At 37.2% G+C, this 26,312-nt stretch overlaps 1 protein-coding gene across 1 annotated transcript in view; it reads right to left on the reverse strand.

Moving 5' to 3' along the window:
- Positions 1-9,057: 9,057 nt before the first annotated feature.
- The window catches only part of LOC139696876 (potassium voltage-gated channel protein Shaw-like), a 318,999-nt gene continuing 301,744 nt past the window's right edge, over positions 9,058-26,312 (reverse strand). Inside the window, 2 exon segments of the mRNA XM_071595756.1 lie at positions 9,058-9,078; positions 10,243-10,761. Coding sequence (XP_071451857.1) covers positions 9,058-9,078; positions 10,243-10,761 — 540 coding nt within the window.

Raw genomic sequence — 26,312 nt, forward strand, 5'->3', positions numbered from 1 at the left:
TGAAATGAGCAGGTTTAAGGCATCGACAAAGCAATAGGTGCATGGAAATAAAAATAAAACAAATTCTTAGATTCACGCCGGATTACATAATGCTCAACTTTTATGAAATCACGTATCCTGAAGTATAGGCAACATAAATGTTGTTGTGATACCATGGTAGCCTAAGTTGATGGATAATGGTAACTCGTTCAAATAAACCGCTACGCTGAACCTAAGGATTATAAATGCTAAAAAGTTGTCCAGGAAACTCGTTGTACCAAAGACCGTACCAAAGAGTGTGAAGATATTCACGCCTGATTATACCCATGTTTAGCCAATACCATAAATTAATTGCTGCTTATCATTTTTTTGCTAATTTTATTAAAAAAAAGCGGGTCGGAAAAAGTAGCCTAGTAATGGTAGGAAATGGTAACTCATTGCCATAAGGCAAGCATTTGATTTATGCATTAACATTAATGCTACTCAAATCCAAGAGTACAGAGAGGCATGTACTATCTTGTAACTACTAACTATAAACCCTTCTCCTTTTTTTAGCTAGTAAAATTTATCTTTGATCGATACCAGTTATTGAAATGTTATGAGATGATATGTTTATGTCTTTCATAAGGACATGTTTCATTCAAAAATAGGCTGAAAATCATAAAAAAATCGTCGCGTTAATATTTTCCGGGATCTTGTTTATAGATTATGTTAACTGTTTGAATACGAATTAAGAAGATAGTACTTCCTATTAAGGCTTACATCATTTGGTCCTTATCTGTTTTCTATTCTGGTTTTCAATTTTACCAACGCCTCATTTTCTTACCAATCACGTACTCTTCTCAATTTATTGTGCCATATTATTGCATTCCAAAGTAATTAAACAGCAGACGAAAGAAAAATTCATAGTCTCTTTTATCTTTTTTTGCTTTGATTCTTTGCCGTCCCTTTTAAAATATTTTATTTAAATGATATTAGAATCAAAAGAAGTAATGATTCAATTTCTTTTTGTATACTTGTTGTATCGTGGTGCATAAGGGTATAGAGTAACCACAAATATGATTGCAATTTAATTCTTTGAAAAATCTCTATGCATAGCTTTGATCTTCTTGAAGCATATCTGAGATCTAGATAATCAACTGGTAAGTATGCTTTAATAGTTATTCAGAAATTTCAAATAATGACCAAACATTGTTTTATTTTCAATTTATATTTCAGGAATAAATTTAAATGACATGATACCTTCACTATTTATCAGAAAAAATTTCTTTTTCCTAATATGATACAAGATTATTAAACGTTTAAATGGTACCATGTACGGCATTCGATTTATTTGAGTACTGGCTTGACTTAGTGAGCATACAGCCAACATGAGTTTATCTCCTCGAACGAATTTCCTTATCTGAAATTCCCAATCCCTGTGAAACAGCTTTTTCGGGAAACTACAGTCATGTAGTACGTTCTTTATCCAGAGGCGGATGTCGCCGAAAGGACTCTCTCTCCAGCTCTTACCCCTGGAGCGTTTTTGGCTTCAATTCTGGAGAGAATTCCCCTCCGTTTCCATCCTTTTAGCCCCATCTCCCCTCGTTCTCTTTGGCGCCAGACGTATACCGCGCGTGGCTGGAGAAACTCGCCTCATGTCGAAGGCACCTCTCACGGCAGGCAGGGGATAGAGGTGGAAGGGGGAAACCTCTTATCGTCGACGGCATAACATCCCTTTACATCAAAGTCATAAGGGTTTTCGTTTTTATAGGCAAAACCATGGGGGGATTCTTTGACGTACCTAATAACCGCTTTTTTCGGGGTTCCGACGCTATTTTATTGACTGCTGTTTGGATGAGGGGGATACGCCCTTCTATTAAAACGTATTTTATTCCATTGCGCACTCACAGTTCCTTTACCCTAAAGCGTTGTCAAATTACAATGGTGTTTTCATGCTCACTTGCACAATTTTCATCAAATTTCCTGTTTCTTGACTCCAAGAGTCAGCTTTGAGTCTGTAAAACATAATTACTTCTGCGTACATTGATTACTTAACAAAGCGAATTCACCACCTTTCGGGTAACGGGCTGTAATATGAGGTTTTATAGCACAACGAAGTTCTCTTCGTTAGAAGGAAATGTTCCGAAAATTACGGTCAAATTTAATGGGATATTAGAGGGAAGGAAACCACTGACCGAAGAGTAGAGAGATGAATTTATACACTCGAATGAGCTGTGATAAACTTTTAAGAATCAATTTATATACGCAATGAATGCAAGCCATTCAAAGAAATCGGTGTTCGATTTGATATGGGAAGTTTTCATTCAGGGAAGTTTGAGGAAAACTATGGGGAAACTGCAATAATTTTCATAATGTTCAAAATCTTCCTACACTACATTTTTTTTAAATTGGTTCTTCAAACCTAGTACTACGTGAGGGATTCGTTTCAGTTATGATTTTCTATATCTTAAGTAGGAGAATTATTTTTTTAGTCGACGGATACATATTGACAACTTCTAAGAACTTAGTGCAATATCAAATACTTATGTATAAGCTGTAACTTTGGCATTCTCAGAATGTTTGTTTTATTATTGCACGTTTTTATGCAACCAAAGGAATGATTATGTCATTTACGAGTACTTTGAATTTTATTTCATTACGAAGTTATGGCGTAAGAATTTAGAGTATCCAAATGGGAAATGATCCAAAAATGTTTTTGATGGCCGCTCGCAGCTGTCTTTTGAGCAAAGAAAAGCTTTGAAAAGGTCCAACTAATGTCGCAATCGTTGACTCCGAACTGGCTAAAGATTTTTGAAACGAAAATTGAGAAAAAGTTCAATTCTAAGAGAGATTCCTGCCCCTTTGAAGACTCGTGCCAGGCCCAGGAGCTGGTTTTCTGTGACGACAGTCACGTAGGTCCTGCGACTTTCACTGGTCCCAGATGCTGAGTTACGAGTATGTAATTTCCAGGATCCATCATTCTTTTTTCTTCCTTTCTTTTCTTTCTCTCTCATGATTTAATTGGATGATGTATCAGGCGATAACCCACTGCCACCTCTCTTAATAGTGCTATTAAACGATTCAAATTCACATTAGTCGCCATCCGATTGGAGTACGACTTCTTTAAAAGCCACACCATTTAGTGAAAGCAGCCTTTATAATTATATTTCGTCTACCTCCATCTTTCGTAACATCATGTTGCTTGAACAACCATCATTTCTGCAACTAAATAACAGTTTTAAGGGCATCTTGAACGCGCATGCCCTTACACTATTCCGCAATTATTGTCTGAAGGTAAATTTAAACTGTAATCGAGAGAATAATTTTTATCTTTAAAAGGATGACCAGGTTATTTGTACATTTGTAGATGTCTTGATTATATTGTAAAACACAAAAATAGAAAATAATATTAGTTTCTGTCTATAATTACATATTCGTGTAGTAAAAATCACTTGAAACTGCACGAAAATTTGGCTTCACAAACATTTGAAACAGTAAATATTTCTTGGCATAATAAATATTTTTTGTTATGAATATTAATTAATATTCAATTTAAAATGTCATAATTTATTAGTTCTATTTGAAATTTAGAGTACTTACTTTGACTGCAGTCTGTGCGGTTTCATATCGAGAATTTTGTAAAAAAAGGTATTTTAAACTAACTCAACAAGCGTAAGCATTTAAAATAAATAAAGTAAAAATAATGTCTTGCGTTAAATATTTCGGGGAAAATATTAACAATTACTAATCTGTACATATATGTTATACCTAATGGGTTAGATAATAATGATAATGGCTAATGCCTTCTTTTCTCTTTAATTCTAAAGTTACTTATCCCCAAAGGTAGGTATCTTCTTGGTCAAAGGTATCTTAGGTCAAATAAATACAACAGGAATATTTCAAAATATTTCTTTTTATTAATCAAACTTGGCCATTTAATGGTTCTCTAGAAGAATAAAGTACAAATTACCGCTAGTTAGAAGATTGGACCGTAGTAAAGGAGGTATCTATAGGTATATTTTTGCTTTTAATGAAAGTGATTGAAAATGCATTTTTTTTTTGTGGGACGAGAAACCAACAAAAAACATGTTCCCCGCACCAGTTTCTTTCTGTCATTACTCGTCATTTTGTGAGAACTACGTTGCTCCACGTCCATTCACAACCAGTTTCTCAGTTCGTAGCGTATCAGTGGCATTCATTTTTGTGTAACACTCATCTATTTTGGAAAAAATCTTTGTGCTCGGCACAAGGTGGATTGAAATTGAAAGTAAATTCGAACCTCTAGTTCACCATTTATTGGACAATCTAAGTGACAAATAACATTCTGTCGCCCATAAAAAGAACTAGCATAACGTACGTCTAAGTTTTGGAAAGGTTACTTTGTCATGTCTTCTTTTCAGGAATCTCTCACGATGGTACAGATCTTTTCGAAAAAAGTTGCACTTTCGGGGTGCGATTTGTCGTCATTCTTAAGGCCGTGCCGCAGGATAGAGCCATTAGGACATAGGGCTTATTTTGCAGTTTTCGCTACTGATCCATCGGAGGAGTTCTGCGTCAATATTTGCCCGACTCTTTCGTAAATGTTGGGATCTCCCTAAGGTCCTCTCGGGTTGGTGGCGTTTGCGATTTCAATCGATTCAAAGGGCTTGTTTGCAGTTGCTAAAAATATTGTAGCGCGCATCAACTGAAGCAAGATTAGGAAATAAGATGATCTCGGACGAAACATTTCTTTTCTAGAAGATATCGCACTTTCATGTCTGTCTCTTTTCAAGTTCGCGAAATGTGCACGTATGTCGATGTGCGATACGTATTGGGATCAATTCGGTGAGTTGATATTGTAAATCATATTTTTTTAATGGATTATTCTCTTACTGCCGTAAATCTGAATTAAAAAATATAATATTCGTATGTAATGCAGATTTGCATTTTGACTGAGGGTGCAAAATATGTTGTTCAAGGGATTGTACATTTATTGCTAATTATGATTTTCTCCGATAGAATTATTTCTCCTTAGTCTTAGCGTCTTATTCAAATAAATCGATCTTGGTGTATTTCTTATTCTCCGGAATTATAAACAAATTGACTACTTATGATTCAAACCTAGAGTTTACTTTGAAACTCAGTGCCATCAGTATATAAAATATTGAAATGCGTGCTGTTTTTTATTTACTTATTTAAAAGCATATATTCACATTAATTTCTGCGGAGTAATTCGACCAAATTGGTATTTTCGGAAGTAAAATTAGCGATTCAATAAGAGCGATTTAGTATAAAACTAATTCCCACCACCATTGATGTAAAGTAAAATTCAGTAGTTTAAAGGATTAAATTTAAATAAGGATGTATTGAATAAATATTTAAAAATGTATTCCATTCTAATTTCAGAGGTATAAATTTAGATGACAGTAGTCAATGTATTGGAACCGTAATCACCATTGAACAAGACGGATATTATCAGCGTCACACAATTCTTTCATCGCTCAGATTGTACCTCAGTATTTTTTAATTTTTAAATTTAATAAAATATTTTGGTCATCGGAGATCGTAAATATGACCTGGTGTACGTTTATAGCGTAATTCATTTGGGTGTACTGTTGAAATTAATCTTATCACAAGCGGAGCGAACGTACACTTGTCATAATTTTCATTCCATTCTTGATAACAATTTTAGGAGTACCTGTTCCCTCGTTTGATCCTTTTTTCACAGATGAACTTATGTATGCATAAGTTTCAAGTCATTTTGTTTAAACTTTATTTGTTATTACGTAGATACGAAGTATATGGCTACATTCTGAATGACGGAAAATGGTAAATTTTCAAATTGAAGAAATAATGTGCTTGCGGATTCACAAAATAAGTTACACGGAAAATTAAATTTTATGAAAAGCTTATTTGCTTCTAAACGGCAGTCATCAATGTTTTCATCAGCATGCAGTTTTTTTATGCTGTTGCAAAAAATTTAATTACGCAAAAAATAACGTTTCTCAAGAACTGTGACACTAGCCTCGAAAACAATAGGAAACTGGTTAATATATTATTGAAAAAAGATGTATTTCACAGTAATTGATATGTTCAATTTCTCTCTACGTATGTTTATTATATTTATCTCTACGCTCAGCTTATTAGCCTAGTTGCCAAAGCTATCCACTGAAATTCTTGCAAAATGACTTGAGTAGTTGTGAATAGTTTTAGTGACTGTAAATCACTACACATATTTATTTAATTCCATTTCGTATGTTTGGAATTTGAAGACTATCAAAATCGTGGAATTTCATATTTTTGTACTCTTATATAAGAGCAATATTACCGTTTGAACTCTCTCTCTTTCTCTGTCCTGCATCTCGGACATTGGATTTTCTGCCCATAAAGCGAGTTAAATTTCAAGAGCTAAATAAGATATTTTTAATATTAGGCAATTTCTGTATTCAAAGTTCCCTTGTAAAAGCGATAATTTTTCACCTTTAGAAAACAATGAGTTCCGACACAAATTTGTGTATTAATTAATAGTCCTCAGCGATACTTAAGAAATAATGAATTAGAATCAGCCAGCTAATTTTCCAAGGAGTGCGTTCCAACAATTTGAATTTCTTGAAGTATACCTTTTTAACTGCATTTTTTTGGTTGGGAATATATTACTGTATCGTAATTTTCGTTCAAATCATTTCCAATGTCTAAATGCGCATTTTCTTTCCTTAGTCTGGATTGCTAAGCTGAATTGCTTCAAATTTTAACTGAAATTCATTTCAAAAAGTTTACATCGACGTCTGTATCGACGAGGAACTAGCGCCATGCTTGATGAACGCTCGAGATCCTACTCTACCGATTGGAAGACAACGAATTTGAAAGACAGCCGTAACATGCTGTACTTTCATGATCTGTGGCAAAATATTTTCATTTTATTTATTTCCGTGAAAATGTTTTCTTTCCGTTAAAAAAACTATGCTCAACCGTAACCGTGTTGGAGAAATGGTACATTGCAAGTTAAGGTAATCTTTCTCAAATAAGATTTTCTATAGCGTGTGACGAATACTTTTTCACCTTATAGTAACATGCATACAAAAAACTATTCGTAGCTCGGTACTATTATTTAAAATTCAAATTTATTCACCTCAGTGAAGGAAATTTCGTGGCATTTTCAAAGTGATGAACCTCAAAGCTGGATGCGAAAACATTAGCTTTCCGCGCTGAGTATTGCTGATGGGTCGCTGCTATTGGTTCTGGTGTTTCCAGTCGAATCGTATTCGCGAACAACCAACCCCAACGTCATTCATGTTTCGGTCCGTTTAACTAAGGAGGCTGATGTATTTTATTTCCACCGTAGACTGAATCGCCAGGGGGGAACACACCAACCTTCCAAAGAGGCTATTTCACCCCTTGATAAGATTATTTCTTCAAGAGGGGGAAGGTCTGCGGTTTGCGAACTTCATGGTACTCTTGGCTATCCCTTTGATTACCGTATCCGGTCCCTTGGTACATTCATCACACGTCAACCTTACAGATGGGTTGGGTCAATTATTTCACCGGAGAAAATACGGGATTATTTTTCCGCATGCGTTAAATATTTGGAGGAATTGCCTAATGAGACGGCCTCAAATACACATGTACGAGTTCCATAGTCCCTGGAGAAGGATGTCGCTGGTATATTAATTAATGAAGTTATTAATGGGTCAATATAAGTGGGGATGAATTTGGTTGTATCCAACCCGTCGCGTATCGCGACACGTCATTAGGAAACGGTGAAGGCGCATGGGGCATATGAGGAGTGTTCGCTCGGATAAAATGGTGCGTCTGTGTGCGTTTTCCCGCACTTCCATCCTCTCCGTTCCCTTCCCCTTTTGGGTCCGATACACCGCATTGCGTACGTAAAATTCCTCTTCTTCAGACAACGAAGGGAGAGTAAGGCCGTGAAACTCCGTGGTTATATCTAAACAATGTTATATATATATATATAATAAATATATATATATATACATATAATTATATGACACGGGGTGACACACACATAAAAAAGAAGAAACACTAGAATTTATTACAATTATATGTGGTAAAGTCACTATCCTATACATATATATAAATAAATATATATATACATACATATATATATTTATGCATATATATTTATACATATATATACATATAAATATGTATATATATAATCCGTCAGACTTTCAAATATGTTATGTGTATATGTATATAATGTATTTCAAGATGGCGCAGGCAAACAAAAACACAGAAACACAAAAAGAAAAGAAACCCTCACGTTTCCGAATTTTCGGTGGTCAAACTGCCTTCGAGTTTCCACCATGTGAGTTTCTATTTTTTTATGTGTTTTGTTTTCTTTTGTTCTCCAGTGCAATACTTTTGGGTATATATATATATATATATATACATATTCACACAAACATAAATACAAATACTTCTCAATTTCTACATCTCCCTCTATATTTTACCCCTTTTTCTACCCTCCGGCTTTGTTTTGACTCGTTATCGTGATAAAAATGGTTTAATCATTTAATTGAAGAATTAGAGAACCGTTTTTTGATTGAAATGGAATATTTTTCTAGGATTCCCGCCGCTGATCTTGAATTAAATTTTCCAACGTGATTAGAACTATTATCCATTAAAGAAGTTTTTTAACCTTATCTAGCTAATTTATTAACTAGGCCCGAATTTTGAACTCGGTTGAATAAGCGCACTCATTTGACAGTGCTTTCTTTCCTGCTTTATCTCCAACATTAAAATATTTCACAGGTCTGAAAGGAGGAGCTTTGCAATAAAATGTCTGGAACTTTAGATGAACAGCCTCGAATAAAATAGACTGAAAATTATGGTACAAAATTTCAACAAATCTTTATCATTTGTCATTACAGAAATAATCCAGCAGCTACTTCTGATTCTATATAAGCATCTGCGTATCATTATTGCGGAATTCTATAAGTCAAAATGCCATTTATGTGTTACTTTAGAATAGGTATACCGTTCACTTTTTATTATTTTTATATTTATTCGCTCTTATGAGTTCGCTTTAAGGTTGAATTCGATTGCATCGCAACGCTTTTACTAGCTCAAAAAGTTTTCTCTGTGCTCACCAACTGATCAGTAAGGCACCTTTTTGGCCTGGAAATTAGTGTATTTTCACAATTTTTGAATTGACACACGCGTGAGAACTGTTATATGCGTATATGCGTTTATTTTCACGTAACAGATCAAGTCTTGGATTGTTTTCTTATTTCGATTTACTGTCCAGATTTTACATTGTAGTATGATCTTCTTAAAATTCGACGTAAGTACACAAAGTAGGTAAAAAGATTGAATTTAAGACTTTGAGTAACGATTCCAATTTCTACCATGTAACACCGATAATTTTTTTTGAAAAAGACATCAAGTTTTGTGCGTAAAAATTTCGGATAATTCGATATGTCATCCGACGGAAAAACGCAATTTTCGAGAATTCATCCGAAAAAATGAAATTCGGAACATCGATTCTGATACAAACGTACTGTCTGTGCGTGCCCTTCAGTTTGGAAGAGATATTTTAAAATACACACAATGGACTTATAATGAGTGGATCATTTAAAAACTTTTTTCATAGACATGAAACTTTCCATCTTGAGCGGTGAGATAGAGGCTCAGAAATTAAAAACAAAAAGAGGTGTTAAAGAAGAATGAAAACAACACGAGGAGCTTGAAGAGATTTGAGCGTTATTTCTTCCTACCTCATAAATTTTCCTCGAGAATTCGAAATTTCCTCCTCTTTCCCGTAGGGAATCAAGTCCTTACGCAGTCTTCCATATTTTCTTCTCATCCTCCAAGCACTTTTTCCAAAAGGAAAGCAAATGGCGTCGATTTTATACCAAAGCATCATCCCTCGTCCTACCGTTTTGTGTGAAAATGTTTTGGTTCGTGTGCTCGTGTATATATGTAATTGTTTGAGTTTATGTGAGTTTATACATCTGTGTGTGAGTATGTGTGTGTGTGTGTGTCAATTTTTATGTGGTGGTAGTCCTGTGATGGTAGTCCTCTTAAAAACCGCGGTTCCGATTTTCATTTTTTCTTCATTTCCTTTCCACATTCATCTCTTCTCTTTCGATTCCCAACTCTTCATTGATTCGATTCCCTCGTTGCAACGTCCTCCTCCCCTGTCTCCTGCCCTCCGTCCCCTCCCTCTCTGCCACCTCCCGGCCCCTCGGCCTTCTCCGACGCCGCCTCACCTTCCACCACCTCCCCCGCTCTCCCTTCCTCTGCACATCCTCCGCCGCCCCCTTCCTCCCCTCCTTCCACCTCTTCGGCCGCCGCTGCCTCGACGGCCTCTCCCCCACCGCCGCCACCCTCTCCCAACACCACCACTGACACCCCGCGCGGCATCACCTCCTCCTTTCTCGTCAACGCCGCACCCTCTCCCATTAGCCCCAGCAGGCCCCCCGCCGCCTTCTCCGCGTCGCTCATCTCCCAAGCCGCGGCGCCACCGTCGTCCGCGTCTCCCGGCACCACGACCACCGTCGGCGGCTTGAGGAGGACCCCGCTGCTCCTCCGCGACCGGCCGCCGTCGTGCTGCTGGAGGAACAGCCTCTCCACGGCTCCTCCGCCCCCCAGGCAAGCCGCGCTCTCACCCTCCGACCGCCCCCGGCCTCTCCGGCTCGCCTCCGCCGCCTTGCTCCCTTTCTTCTCTTCTCCTCCGCCCCCCCACAGGCTCCTCCTCCTGCCTCCACCGCCGCCTCCGACGGTGATCCCTCCCACTACGCCACCTCCGCCACCACCTCCTCCGCTGAGCGACGTCATGGCCAAGACCGTCGGTCGAATCTGTGGGGAGAGAGAGAGTGCGTGTGAGAGCGAGTCTGCCGGGAAGGGTGGAGGAAGTTTGGAAGGTAGTGGTACAGGAAAGAGAAATGGGGAGAGAGACTCCGCCTAAAGCACGGGGCCTTACACACACACGCGGGCCGCGTGATATGCCCAAGGGACCCACTCTCTTCGCTACCATGTGTATATGTATATACACATGCATAAATATACGTTGACCTTTTCGGCAAACGGGTCTGCCCGGGATGGAGCGACGGTGGGGAGATCAGCCGGGTGTTACACGCGTGACTGAATGCTCGGGGAGTTAAGGCCCCTGACACGCTGCCTGAAGCCGTCGGAATTTCCAGCGTCTGGCTGGTCATTTGCGGAGTTTTAACAAGCCCTGATATTTTTTGGCCTTTACCGTGGATGTGAAATATTTATTCCGTCATCTCATTAATTACGTTCTTCAAAATTATAATTTATTTATCTAATTTGATGGATCTCAGGGCTGAATACGCGTTACGTAGAAACATCTATATTCAATACATTTTTAGTTAACCATTGGTGTATATCTTCGTACCTTTTGTTACTAATGCATTCGTGAAACCAAACCTTATTCTACATTATCTGTTATTTTTATTTACTTTTTACCATGGAGTTTTATCATTCATTTGATTATTTTTCATCGAATTAGGTAAAGTGTTTCTCTAACTTTGTCTAAGCAAAAAATTCCCGAGGCAAGACAAGTTTTACAATTGACTGAAAATTCCATAAAATATATGTTTTCTATTTTATTTTAATATAAACTCCCTAAGAATTTGTATATTCATATGAAACATGACTTTTTTGACGGCTAGTTAACTTTCGTTCAAGATATACGTTATATTAATGAATTTTTGGTGACTGTCATTTGTAAGGACTTAGATTTGTAGAAATAAGGGTTTTTAGTGGAAGTAGGATATTTTTAAGGAAGTTTAAGAGAGATGGATAAAGAAAACCTGATTTATCATTGTTCCTTATTTACAGAAGGAAATTGGTCACTCAAGTAGGCGCTTCAGACGACCGAAGTGAGCGCCATGAATGCGGCACAAAGTTAAGTCTCATAACTTAAGTGAAACAGTGCTCTACCCGTGGTGTGATGGATAGTTTTAGAAGCCCATATATCTGTCATTTACCAATGAGACCCCCACTCCTTATTCTTAACTTTGATTCATAATAAGCAATTGCTGATAAATATTGTTACAATCGTAATCATTAGACTCCGCATATAAAAATGGCGCTCCTCTCCAATTACAACAAGATATCTGAAGCAGCATGCAATTACTCTAACCAATTGGCCTTCGAATATATCATTCCGAAGCAATGAATAACTCAATATCCGGAATATTGATTTATACTCCTTTATATGCTTCAAGATGTAAATAATCTGAGTTTATGAACCAAAATTCCATCTATGTTAATGGATATAATAAAAAAAGGGAATCTATGTATTGTTGTTTATCAAAGAAGTCTTCCAATGGACCTAATTTTCCATCAGGATGATTAGCGTGATATTTTTATAGGGATCAAATATGTATTTTCATTCAGTAAAAATATATAGGGTTTTTCTAGAAACTTTTTGTTGAAAAATATAATCTCTATATTACTACGTCTTTATCGCATACACTAATCGTATGCTTTCCGTAGATATTTGTGAAATTCATTTAAATGAAAGCTTTATCTACTTATTAAAACAATGTGGCCAGAAAATTCATTATATGAGGAAATTTTCATACATTTAGCATTTCTTCTACTTGAACTGGAATGCTTTTGTTTGCAAATAAACGTATTGCTCTTTTCAATAAATAAATCCAATATCTCTTAGTTATGAATACTTGCCCCGCTTAAAAATTAGCCTACGACTTTGGTCAAGGCGTGTATTAAATTTTGTTTAACTGAGTTTAAGGTCCATGAGAAAGTCATTAATAATAATGTTTTTTACCGCTCTTTTAATAGAAAAAATATGGCACGCGTTCATGATGATAGTAACTGATGTAGTTAAAAGATTTAGTTCAAGTTTTGTTTACATATATCAACACGTTTCATTACGTTCTACATGAGGACTAGGTCCTTTCTTTTAAACTCCTACGCAAGACTACATTACCCGCGGTTACGTCTGAGTAAAAGTGCATCGGAGTCCAAAGCCATCGTTTTTATACCCCCTTGAGGTTTAATTAGGGCTAATTGGTACGTTTATGCTCCACAAGGTGCACATTTCGGTTCCAGTATCATTGGAAAAAAATTAATTTCGGCTTTCGGTTGAAGCGGGATAGGAGAAGGATTGCTTTGACCCTTTGACGGACTGCCTATCGCAGGTTGGGAAACCGAAGCTCGATTAGCGTTAGACCTTTCCACCGAGCATGACATCAATTAGTTAATGCGGCCCAATATTGAATTACGTCCGGGAGTCTCATGCACCCAATATCCGTCATCGATGACTATCTTTTTATGACGTAATTACACCGGGGAAGGGAAATGGATGGGGGGAGAGCGCTATCCGCGATAAACTAAGTAGCACTTAGTCGTTACAGTTTTACGGCCTCTTTCGGAAAAATCGACACACAAATAATGTTAGTAAGGAATATGCACGTAAAAGTAATTTCATGAGCAAGATTCGTAATTGTCGATCGTAGACTAATAGGTAGAGATTGAAATGAAATTAAATAATTTACTTTGTAATTCCACACATTTCCCTTTGTAATTACACACACTAATAGGTAGAGCATTCGGATACTGGCTGGAAGATGACTTCTACGAAAAACAATGGAAAGGATACCGCTTTACTAAAGTTGATATATTTTCAATAATTAATAGTTAATGTTAAATTATGGTTACAAAATTATAGTTGCTACGGTTGTGTGCGCGAATACAATTGCTTTGCGATTGTTGGGGCGGGAATCACTAGAAGAAAGATGATTTAACTCTAGGTTGAAGTTACTGAACAATTTCAGATCTGCATGTTTCTCGCCGAGTTCTCGTAAATTATTCACACTAATTTAAAATATATTGAATTTTGGATCAAGTATATAAAATTCGGAAAATAGATGCCAGAACTAGCAGACTCAAAAACTCCTTCTTCCTAGGACAACTGTAGGGTTATAGAGAGTAAAAATTCCACTTGCCGCCCTAAGCATCCAGGGAATAATTAGTTCTATTCAATTGCATGCACTTGCACTAATCTCGTGTGTTTTGTTGTCAAAACCCGCATGATTGCATTAGAATGCTTTTAAAAAATGAAGTGCTCTCTACAATACTTCTTGCTCAGCTTTGTCTGTTTTTAAGGTTCCACTTTCATCTCTCGTCTCCGTCTGTGTGGGGACCCTCCCGCACCTACAGCTTTGGTAACTTTCCCTGTGTCTTTGGGAGAGGCGATCGTTGTATGTTGCATGTCTATGTGGTAGTGGAATTACACCTTCTTACTTTTCAAATTCTTGCTTGCACGTTATTGGATAAATTTTACTGCATCTCAAGGTGCAATTTTTTGTTAGTTGATTGTATGTGTTTGATGCGTGTAGGTTGAAAGGGTTTTTGCATGAATGTATACGCCTCTGTGGGCATAGGCTTGCATGGATTTCTTGAATTTGCTTGTGATTTTGTTCTTGTTAAAGGGTGTTGACCTGACACCCCCCACCACACGCCCTTGCGCTGACTTGCGGGGTGTTATGTAGATGTAGATGTGTCAGTCACGAGATTCATTTAAAACGCCAACATAAGTGTTTGAAATACCCGAGATTAGACGTCACTTATTTTGGACAAAGTGTACTACCAAAATGTTTATAAAACGATTTAATCTCTTTAAAAATAATTATGCTGTAGAGCTTCAAAATATCATATAGAATACTGCCACCTTGCTCTGATTTTTGAGCTTCAAGATGTATTCCGAGAGGAGCGTTTCATCGTGAAACAAGTGGACATTATAATAATCCGGTACTTCAATGCTGAAGTTTATTTTGAATCCCGCTGAAAAACAGAAACTTAATCGGTGAGAAGCTATTATTTCCAATTTACTCCTTGTTATCATAGGTAAATGCATTGAATCTAGGTCACACATGACCATAAACCATGATTTTACTCGAAAACTGACGTTTATGCAGGAATTTGCCATTAAACAGAGCTATTAATTCATTAAATAATATCGGTCTCGTGTTTAATTAATTTAGCAAATAATCATGTTGTACTAATATTTGCATAACGACCATCTGTGATAGTAATTTTAATTTATTTCGCAAGGAATGAGTTCTCGTTGAATGCACGGGTCTCTGTGACAATTAATTGATGATAGTGGGGAAGGACATTTAGACAGTGTACATGTTAAATCCCAAATTGACTAATATGGACAAAAGTTATATGTATTTTTGCATAACCATGCAAATTTATTTTTTAACCACGAACGTTTCCAGTTCAGGGGTTCAAATTGAGTTTCATATTGTACATAATTTTTTTTACTGGAAGATATTATTTTTTCTCCTACTTCAGAAGGTGGGGGCTTGGTAGCCAAGTGGATAGAGTTCTGGACTAAACACCTGAGGACTCGGGTTCGGTTCCCGGCCACGCATCGGAGCACCCTCAGCTTCACTGGAGCTGGATAGCTTTACGGGTACCAGGTCTTCCTGGGAAACCACAGGCGGCACTGGGGAAGGAACTGGTCTCCAACCGTGGTGTGTGAATTTCACAAGGTCTATACTAAGGCTCAGTACTAGGTGAGGTCTCACAATGAAACTCGCCTATCAAACAAATATTTGGGTTAATTGTGGGTGGGGGAATCGTGCTCTGGAATGTTAGCTCGGTGATTGACGTACTTGATCATTATTTTATGACGCTTCAAACGATTCAGAGGACGAAGACAGATAGGATTCGGCGCATTAAGAAGATGGTGAAAATTATTAGACGTATTTCATGATATGCAGTTGATTCATTATCTTGTCTTTAAGACGTCAGAAACTTGTGAAAAAGGAGAAAAAACTAAATGAGAATAAGACTAAATTACTGCATCCAGAACCTATGAATGAATATATTTTCGGCAATTGGTTCCATTGTCGCTCATGCGCAGCATTACCTTTTCAGCGATGGAATACTCATTTCCTTCAATATCGTCCCTCTCAGAGTCAAATTACATTAACAATGGTTGAATTATCTTACGCCCGGATTGGCATCACTAGAATAAGCTATCCTTCACCTCACGTCAAAGCTGTGGGTTCGAACCACTACTGCAAAGGCATATTAAACGGTTGAGTTTTAATGTGGTCCAAATGAGTGCTGACGTAAGAGGGGAGAGTTGGAGACGTCAACTTAATTAAGTCTAGTTGTGAGGGTTAAGATACAATTAGAAATCTGGCGTGTATTTACAATGTAGTGACCTGGATTTTGGCATAGTCACTGCAAAACTCGAGATAGTAGGAAAGAAGTGGGGGAAGGGGGGTTAAGTTGGAAGAAAACTATTCATAAACAGAAAAAGACTAGGCCAATCTCGTATATTTGCAAACTTCATGGAGTTCTACTGAAAACAGCATTCCCAGCTTCCTACTTTTGAAAATATTTATTCATTGCATATAGCTATTAAAATAATAATTATTTATCTCATTGATTGACATTAATACCTCGCTTTATTTTTATTGTTTAAGAAAAGAGATATTTACACTTATAAAAATGTCTCAAACTCAATCCATTTTGCATTGCCGAAAATTAGCTGCCATAAATAAATAAATATTGCCCTTCTAATTGTCGAGAACTAATCTCTGAGCATTACACATAATTGCAGAAATCGTTATTCCATTTTTAAACGCGTTCTATATATATATCTCTAACGTCACGTATATTAATCTTAACATAGTATTTAATATGTAACACTATTCTGTAGAGAAGGGAAATTGGATATGGCTATTTCACGTTTCAAAACTGTTCATTTTGTTTATTAATTCTTCAGAAAAAATATTAAAAAATCCTTCTCTTAGGTTCAAAATCTTTCGGCAATATCCGTCATTGGTTTTAAGTTATACTTACACATTAGAAAAATACTTTTAGGAGATTCTGAGCGATTGAAACTGATATTTCAGTTTTCTCTGCATGCTTAAAAGTGAATTCAGGTATATAAAATAATTCAGTAGGTAATATTAGTGCAAATTTTATCCACTTATATTCCTTGTGCTGAAGGAACCCGGGGAAAACTGATTTGTATCGATCTGTATACATTTGTTGACGAACGCCCAAAAAAGGCATTATCTTATCTATTATTTTAATGGTGAAAAATTATTTTTTGTGCATACAAGGGTTCAGGTTTGATCCCTGATGACTTTGACAACCCTCAAGGCCAGCTAAGTTCCAGTTGCGAAAGTTTTCTGGGAACATATCTCCGAGGAAAACGGCACTGAGGAAGGAGGTAACCCACCTACCGTGATGCGTGAATTTCACAGACTGTAGGATATGTAGCGTAGCGTACGCGGTGAGCTATCCTCATCAAACGAACCTCCAGGTCGATTACTCTAGTTTGCCTATGAACTTGAACACACATGCTGAAATAGTTTTACTATTAAAGGAGGAAATACAATCAACTTACGAAAATATAGGGCTCTTACTGCATAAACGATATTGCATCCATATAGTAGAATATTCTGAGCTCCTAAAGGAAAACATGGAACAAGCTATTAATAATTTTATATCTAATGACAAATAATTTCACATATTCACAAACTTCACATATTTCTTATCATAAGTAAAACATTTATTATATCGTTAAAAAAAATACCACGGAACACCTGACTTTCGTAGTGTAATGCAGCATGCATTAAAAAAATTTAACTTTAATTGTGACGAATTGATATAATTTATGTATATGAAAACTAAGTATTATACCAGGCATGTTTTAAGTTTAACCCTTTGGCGGGTTCTACATTGCACAATATTACATGAGCATAATTAGGTTGCGAAAATACTTATACCTATGATTTACCATATCACGTTAAAGTTGCTTGCGGTGTAACTTTAAGCTGTATTTAACACAGTTGCTGTGGAATCATTATCGCCATCTTTGTTAATCAGAAGGGGGAAGAACTTATCGCTGGCCCTATAAAGTTTTCGAAGAGAAAGTTTGGTTCAACTAAGAGGTGAGAGAGGTCTGGTAGGTTTACAAATCTTTTGGAGGCATAGTTAAGAAAGCCCTCTCCTCAAAATCCTTCGGTACCGAAAGAAAAACGTAGAGATACTAAAGATTGGGCGATAAAAGTTCACGACACTCGATTTGGCTGGCATCTCTTAGGAAGATTTGAGACTGTCGTTTATCATTTATGAATACTACAGGGCAAAAATTAATCATAGGCATGATTTTGTATAATATTGAAGACGGCGTAGGCTGCACTTGAATCACCTTATATGGTCCCACAATAGTTCAGTGCAATGGTTTTGCGTTACATGTAGAGATGTTTTTAATATTGCTTTTTCAACTACCTCCTACCAAAAACTGACTTTGTATTTTAAGCTTTAATCATCAGTTGTATTAGTTTATTGAAAACTGTGGTAGCATTTGCCATAGAAAATAACTTAGTTTTAATTTTAAAACAGAAAATATTTGGTCAGTTTAAAACAGTGCAAAAAGCTTGTTCGATAGCAAGAATAGATAAAATGTTGGCTACCATAGATGAAGAGCGAAAGTTTTCAGAACTATTTTTTCCGTTGTAATTCAAAAGGTAATTTTATTGAATAGCTCTACAATATGTAAGCATTTTATTAATCAAATTGTGGAAAACTATGGAAAACGCTTATTTAAAAATACTATTTGAGTATTGCTGGGATATATTTTGTTGAAAATATATTTACCATAGATTATTGAACTATTCTTTCAGTTGGCAGTTGATCGTATGGAATTCAACGTCTAAGAGGCACACGTAGGAATGATGGTGGCTATTATATCTGCAGTTAGGTAATTTTGTCTTGTGCAATTAGTATCCACAGCATTAAGTATTTCTTACCCGTAAGATAATGGTAGAAATCAAAACTTTTACAAATGATTTGAAAAAATGATATTTTCCTTGTCAAAATGCGTCTTGGAATAGGAGGAATCAATACCAAAGTATTCGCGTTTTAGACGTATCTATAGATATCAAAGATAAATGAAAATATTTATCTTAAAGGACGTATTGTTGAATATTAACGCAATTATGACGTGTCAGTTTCATTTGCTTCTCTCGTTCCCTTAGTCTCTCACTGCGTTAATGTGAAGGGAATGGTGTTTCAGCGGCTATGTGTGATAATTACCTGCTAACTCGATGATTTTCGGTTCAAGGGTGTAGGGACTGCAAATAATTAAATGTCACGACCTCTGACCCATTGAACTCACCTGCCGGGCGGTGGCGCCATGTACTACACATTCCCATGAATGACCTTTACTCGTGGGTCATCGGATTTCTAAGAGCCCGAGGCATCAAAATTTACTTCGCTGGCCCTTAATTAACGTGTAAAATCTTTGATGAAACATAAGATTAATGTTCCGGTAGATTTGAAATATTTTAAAAATTGCGTTTTTAAAATTAAGAAAATGTTAAGGCGCTGAGGATTATTTTCAGTATATGAAGAATATATCAAGCACCTCATTTTAAGAAATAGAATAACTCACTCGTAATATTTGAGAGATTTCCCGACATATTATGCATTAATTGTTCTAATTAAGGTTAGTTTTGGATAATGCATATATATTTATTTCGCGGGCAGTATTTATAACTTGATAAATAAGGGACTCTTAAAGGTAAGGTGAATTAAAATAAACATTAGGCTTAAGAGATCAAATCCGCGATAATGTGAGTTGAAAAATAATCTTTTGAACAAGTTCCCTCGTGGTTCTATTCTCCTGTGTTTGTTCAATTGTTCTCAATAGAAGGCTTCACACACAGATTTTTTAAATGAAAACACGCATTCAGCGCTGAAATCGCATAATGTGCAACCTATTATTCCACACGACACAGAACAATAAGGTAATGAAGAAATACAAGTATATTAACACAATATGTGCACAGGTTACACAAACGTTTTTCAAAGATAAAATGCGACTTAAACATGCTCAAGAAAGAACCATTATCTAATTGGATGATTTTACATAAAATGTGATGTAAGCCCTAAGCTAAAATTCAAAATGAATAGTCACAGTTACTTATAATATGAATACATTTTAGAAGATATGGGAGTATTAAGAGATTATATTTTTTAAGCAAAGTTTTAGCTTTTTAACAAAATATAAGAGAAATATTTATTCTTTTTTTTAATTTTCCACTTATTTCATATCATTAAGATGATTTTTTATGTTCTATCAAAACTCTTCAAATATTCGTTTTAAACTAAAATCATAAATTATAATAGAAAATAGGAGCTTAGTCATTAAGCTAATATCTTGCATAGAATGAGTCGTTGAAACGTCTTTTAAGCTATAGATAGATAGAGGTCTTTATTTGGGCGAAATTTAGACCAAATGTCCTAAGATATGAACGTAAGGTAGAGATAGCTTTCAAATGTCATCACGTCTTTGTCTGCTGTTTGTTTTAGCTCACTCATTACTATTTGCGGCTTTCGAAGCATAGAAAGCGTAACTTCTTGATCTTTCTAGGGGAAATTACGGAAAGAATTCACCAAATCGAAATGCAAGTAAATAATGCGAAGAATTATCATATGAAATTGAAGACAAATGGCTAACTATCTATACCCTTCTGCATTCATAAATATCGCAATGCTCCTCCCTGATTTAGATAATAGTCAAAGTAGAAATTAGATCGTCTGAAACTTTACGTTTGCAATAAAGGCGGTAATAAATTCGTATTTACAAGATTCTATTCCATTAAAGGATGTTCTATGAAATAAGGAATTGATTTCTATTGCGGAAATTATTTGAGCGTGCAAAATGTGATCGTTGAGACAACAGTGAAGCTTTCGTTACCACTATGAAGGTATTCTCGGAGTGGCACTCATAAGTACTAGATCCACCCTCTAAAGGGGTAAGGCTTAACAGTATCGGAAAATTATAATTCACAGGTGCTCAACGGGAGATTTATTAAAATTTCAAATGATTTATTTTTTTAGCACATAAATATTTGCTACTTTAGATTCATCCTTAAGGAAATATTCGATGGCCGACTGGAGAATTCCAAGCTTAAATCCGAAAGTTACTCCTGAATTGGCTGAGCAAGAATAAGGTCGTGGGACTCCCGAATCGCATGGGAAACCCAGTTCGAAAGAGGGGCACACTGGGCTTCCGTGCGACTGTCAAACGGAAGACAGGGTTGATGAAAAGGGCTAAATTAGCATTTTTTGTAATTAGAAACGAATGTTGCAATATTTTCTATTTCTGTTTAGAACGCGAGTTGTGTTTCATTGGTGGTAAAATTTCGCAGAAGTTTTTTTCTTTCCTGTGAGCAAAATAAATTTCTAAAAAGATATACTTGGAAAAAAAATTAGAGCTTATAACGCTTGGCTAACATGCGTTAGTCAAGCGTTGTTAAACGTTTATTATTTCAGTATCATTGAGGGCCAAATAGATTGTGAAAATACTAGCATAATCTTCTCTGCCTTTTGTAATGACAATTTTTCTGGTAATAGTTTTAGCTATAGAATTTACAGCAGCTTAAAATTATGATTATGTTTCTAAAATGGTTCCACCTTTGTAAAAGTAGTGTGGGAATTGTTTGATTTGTCTATAGCTCTTGATGACAACGATACTACTGAACTGGAGCAGTTCCAATTTATTTAACATTTAATGCTGTTAATGTAAATTTCTTAACTAATCATAATTTTTTTATACGTGTTACTTTACCAATATATGTTGATACTTATAATGAAATATACGATACTCATATGCATTGTTTTTCTAAGAAGTCGTCTAGCCCTACAGAAATAAATGATTATTATTGTATAATAACCGTAGTTATTATTCATTCACTTAAGGCTTAACGACTGTTCAAAAAGTAGGCATCATAATATAATGACCGCGTCTGCTTTGGAATTTACCATCATTTTGGCAAATATGACGCTTTAAAGGCACTCTCCAAACCGGGAACGGTCGGGAAATATTAACGAAAACGCACTAAATAATGACGAAAAAATATAAATATAACGGTTAATAAAAAAAACGAGCAACTTTTATTTCCTCCTTCCTCTACCGCGTCCCATTACGTTGTAAGGGACGCCAATTAATTAGGTGGGCTTATCCAGGCTCCGCCACTTGAGCCACTGGAATGATTCCGAGGGAGTGATGAGTGCGTGTTGTGGGGAGGGAGGGGGACGTTCGGCACGGCCGGTCATAGGAATTCCTCTTCTTGAAAGAGACAGAAAGATTGTTTGAGATAGGGATGGAAGACGGTGGGTACAGGGAGGTAGGGACGAGAGAAGGTGCGTGTGGGGGGGGGGCGAGGAGTGGGGCTCTTGATCGGGTGAGAGGGGAGGTACCGAAAGGAGAGGATCAGGATGGAGGGGAGGGAAAAGAGGGAATTGAAGGGCGCTTGATGGGTTCGGAATTGGCGAGGCTGGTTGAGAGATGATATGAAGGGGGATGTTGGAGGACGAAAGAAGGGCGCACCGGTTGGGGTGGGGGTGCAGGGCGGCGGCGGGGGGGGAGTGGTAGGGAGCTAGGAAGAAATCAAAAGGGAGAGCGGAGAGAGAGAGAGAGGCGGTGTTGCCGTTTCTGGGCCTTCGGCGTCGGATTTGGATCTCCCGCACCCCTTCCTCATCTCTCCCCTGGTTCGAGATTTAAAGCACCCACGCGCACTTTTCAAGTTGATGCCCCTTTCAATCTTCGATCTCGTTTATCCAACATCTTTTCATTCAGGTCTCCTAAAGTTTAATCTATTGGTATCAAAAGCTGGAAATCAGGGAGCCGGTTTTATGAAAATCTCCTCTGCTTCCGGTGATATCTCCATTTCCCTCTAATCTTTAGCATCGTCTAACTCATTAGACGAGCACTTTATTACCGTGTAATTGCATGTAGATGTTTTCTTTTATTCATGGTGAATAGTTTCTGGATTGATTGTAATCCTTTCATCTTACTCTCTCATTGAAGCAGAAGATAATGTACATGTATATTGTTAATAGGATGAGGATAAAAAGGTTTAAGGTAATATCTGTATAGTGGTTATGTAACAAGCAATTTCAAAATCTTTCTCGTAAGAAAGTATTTATGAACCCTAACTTTACAATTGGCACTTGAGTCAACGTATTAGGCTCACGAAGTCAAACCGATGAAATGTATATGTCCACGATTAGGCCCAGTTACTCTATTTATTTAACACATCATATATACTTGATGGACTAAATTGCATATAAAATGATAGATAAAATATCAACAAAAATAAACAATGTATATTTATAGATTAATGTAAAATTCTAATTCATTACGGTGGTCAAATCAATTTACAATTTTTTCTGCATGATTCAACGATTCCGATAAAATTCGGGCTATCAATGGTGATATAAAATCATACTTTCTCATTTATTAAGCAGCGAACCGTAAAATACTATGACTTTAAAAAACAGAACACGGGCTCAAAAATCATCGTTCTTGATGCCAAAATGACCCCAGGGGAATTTCTTTTCCGTTTGAGTTCAAGGTAATTTAATATTTCAGATTAATCAGATTACATACATCCTCTTCAATTTTCCCCCGATAGCCTTTTCCTCTATTATGAAACGCAGGCGTCTTGATGCTCCCTGCCTTTCGGCAAAATAAAGGATAATATGCAGATGTGGACGCATGGTATTGATTAAACAATATCGAATGATAACTTTTCCCAATACCCTCAGAGCGACGCATCGAACCCCATTTACCGCCGAGTTCTCCCCCGCTTACATCGAAGGCTCTCTAAGAACCGGCGGATGGAGTAGAGTGGTGGCGGATGAGATTAGTAGTGATAGGTAGGGCTCGAGGAGAAGACAAGATGGTGGGCGGGGTGGGGAAGGGCAAAAAAGAAAGGTTGAGTATGGGCGATGGTTTGGGATATATCTTGTGAAGCGGTGGGTAGGGAGAGGAGGAGGAGATAGAGGCGTCAGGAAGAATGATGGGATGACACACGGGGGCAAACTTCATTCGGGCGGAATTAAGACCTCACAATCCCCATGTGTCGCTAAACCCCTCCGCTGCCAGAACGACACATTGAGCGGCATTGCGTCTCCGGATGGCGTCGGTTTCATCCTAAACTGCTCGCTTTCAGAGTCATGGCTATCTCAGTCACCGCGGTGGAAGAAAGAAGCTGGGTTACTTCCACGATGAAAGACGGCATTCGTAAGAGGTCTTATTTTTTTCGGGATTTACGCATTCGTGAAAATCTACAACTGCACACATTGACGAGAAAAAGGTACATGATTTCAGGAAGCTGCTCACAGTTTCCCTTGTGTTCCATTTAGAAAGTACAAGATGTAGTATTAGATATGTTATAACTGGAAACTAAATGTATTGATTTGAATCAAACTAATGAACACTTTAAATTGGTTCAATTATAAGGCTAAATAAGTCAGCATTTATGAAGTTTAAGGGCATAGCAGAATACGAGGGTCATCCGGAAAGTAGTACCCGTTCGTGCCGCATGAAGTGCTGACGACGCGAGTAGCCGCTGGACGAGGTCAGATAGCTTCAGTGGCTTGTCTGCCTTCTCTGAGCCAAGTTGCGTGACGCTAGCATTGCCTGTGTTGTTTCTGTGATTGTTTACAATGTTTAAAAAAATTGAGAACGCCGCCAGTTGTGAAGTGAGGGCAGTGATTAAATTCCTCAATGCAAGAAACGTTCGCCCATGTGATATTCATCGCCAATTAAAGGAGGTGTATGGAGACAATGTAATGGACGAGTCGTCTGTTCGGCGGTGGTGTCGCAACTTCAACATGGGGAGGGGGAACACACACGACGATGAGCGTTCGGAGAGACCGTCTGTCATTACAGACCAACTGGTGAGCTCAGTTGACGAATTCGTGAGGAACGATCGGCGCGTCACAATTGATGACATCTGTGAGCATTTTCCCAATGTTTCTCGAACAATTGTTCATGAAATTGTTAAACACCATCTGCATTATGCAAAAATTTGTGCAAGATGGGTCCCTCGCGTATCTCAATGAGCTGGCGGCGAAGGACTATGCAGCAGGAATACAGAAACTTGTCACACGTTATGACAAATGCCTTAATTTGCTTGGAGATTATGTTGAGAAGTAGTTTAAAGTATCCTCTTTCAAATAAAATTTTTTTAGTTTGTTAATATTTACTTTTGTGTCTTTATTTCACGAACGGGTACTACTTTCCGGATGACCCTCGTACAATGTAAAAAATATGGTAATTTGGAAGTAGGATGTTGAGGGTAAATCTGAAAAATTATAGGAATCTATATTGAACGGTTTCGCAAAAATATAGCTTAATTAGTTCTTACATCTTCAATATTTAGCTATCATGAGCCAATGAAATTATTAATCCTGGTTTTAGATATGTATCTCTTGGTAAATTCCTATTATTATCGAGTAAAAATTTTATATTTATTTAACCCTAATTTGATTTGTTTTTTATCAATCTGACCGATTTTTTCTTTCTAATGTTCGTCTTTAACAGTATATATTTCTGCATGTACTGTAATCTCCGAAATGTAATTTTATATATATATATATATATAATTATATACAGATATGTATCGTGTTATTTTATATGTTAAACACATTACAAAATTCGGTCCCTTGAAGTAAGTGCCTACGAGCAGTTATTTACAATTAGTTCATCGACTTCCGTACGTTCCATTCTGCTACAGAGAATACGGGGGTATGGGTGGTTATTTTCCACATTTGAATCCTGTTACCCTTTCCACCCATTTCAATTGAATCTTTTTCATTCATTAAGGAGAGCGTTTGCTCATTACCTAGAAGTAAAGTTCCTTAAAGGTTTTCCTTGTACTTTCAAGGATGATCCCCCAATCATGCCCGAGAAAAACCTCTCGATGGAAGCTTTGATAGAGTTGAACGATTGCTCGGCGTGGTCGGGGTGGAACGCGCTCACAGGGTCAATGGGGTCTCCTCGGTTGAAACATTGACACGAATCGGAGCCGCGTTGTGGAGGAAAAAACTCGGAGGGAAGAGAGATAGAGAGGGAAAGTGAGAAAGGAAACCCTCATGGAGTTGATTGTATAGAAAAAAACTGCGAAAAGACAGTCATGGGAATGGTCGACCAGAACTGCAATCAAAACTGTTTGGGAGAACACCATGGAGACTTGAGGAAGAGGAGATAAGAGAGAGAAGAATGTTAGCGGAATAAGTTCAAAGGGTGGGAGTTAGAAACTTTTTGAGGACTGAATGGAGAAAGGAGATTCATGGGGGTTGAAAAAGGATAGCAATAGTGTGAGATACGGGCTAGGAGTACAGATAAACGCCTTTATAAGGGGAAAACCGGGACCCTCAGTTTCCATCTCGCTCACATCCAGCAGTCGTTTTAAAAACGATAAAGCATTTAAAGATGGGAAGCTCCCTTTTTTTTACGTCAAACGAAACCCCCTGGGACTTTAAAGAGAAGAACGAAGCGGTGGCACAAAGGCGTGAAGAGCTGG

The sequence above is a fragment of the Hetaerina americana genome, unplaced genomic scaffold (genome assembly GCF_022747635.1).
Source record: "Hetaerina americana unplaced genomic scaffold, ioHetAmer1.1.p SCAF_7, whole genome shotgun sequence".
Classification (NCBI taxonomy): domain Eukaryota; kingdom Metazoa; phylum Arthropoda; class Insecta; order Odonata; family Calopterygidae; genus Hetaerina; species Hetaerina americana.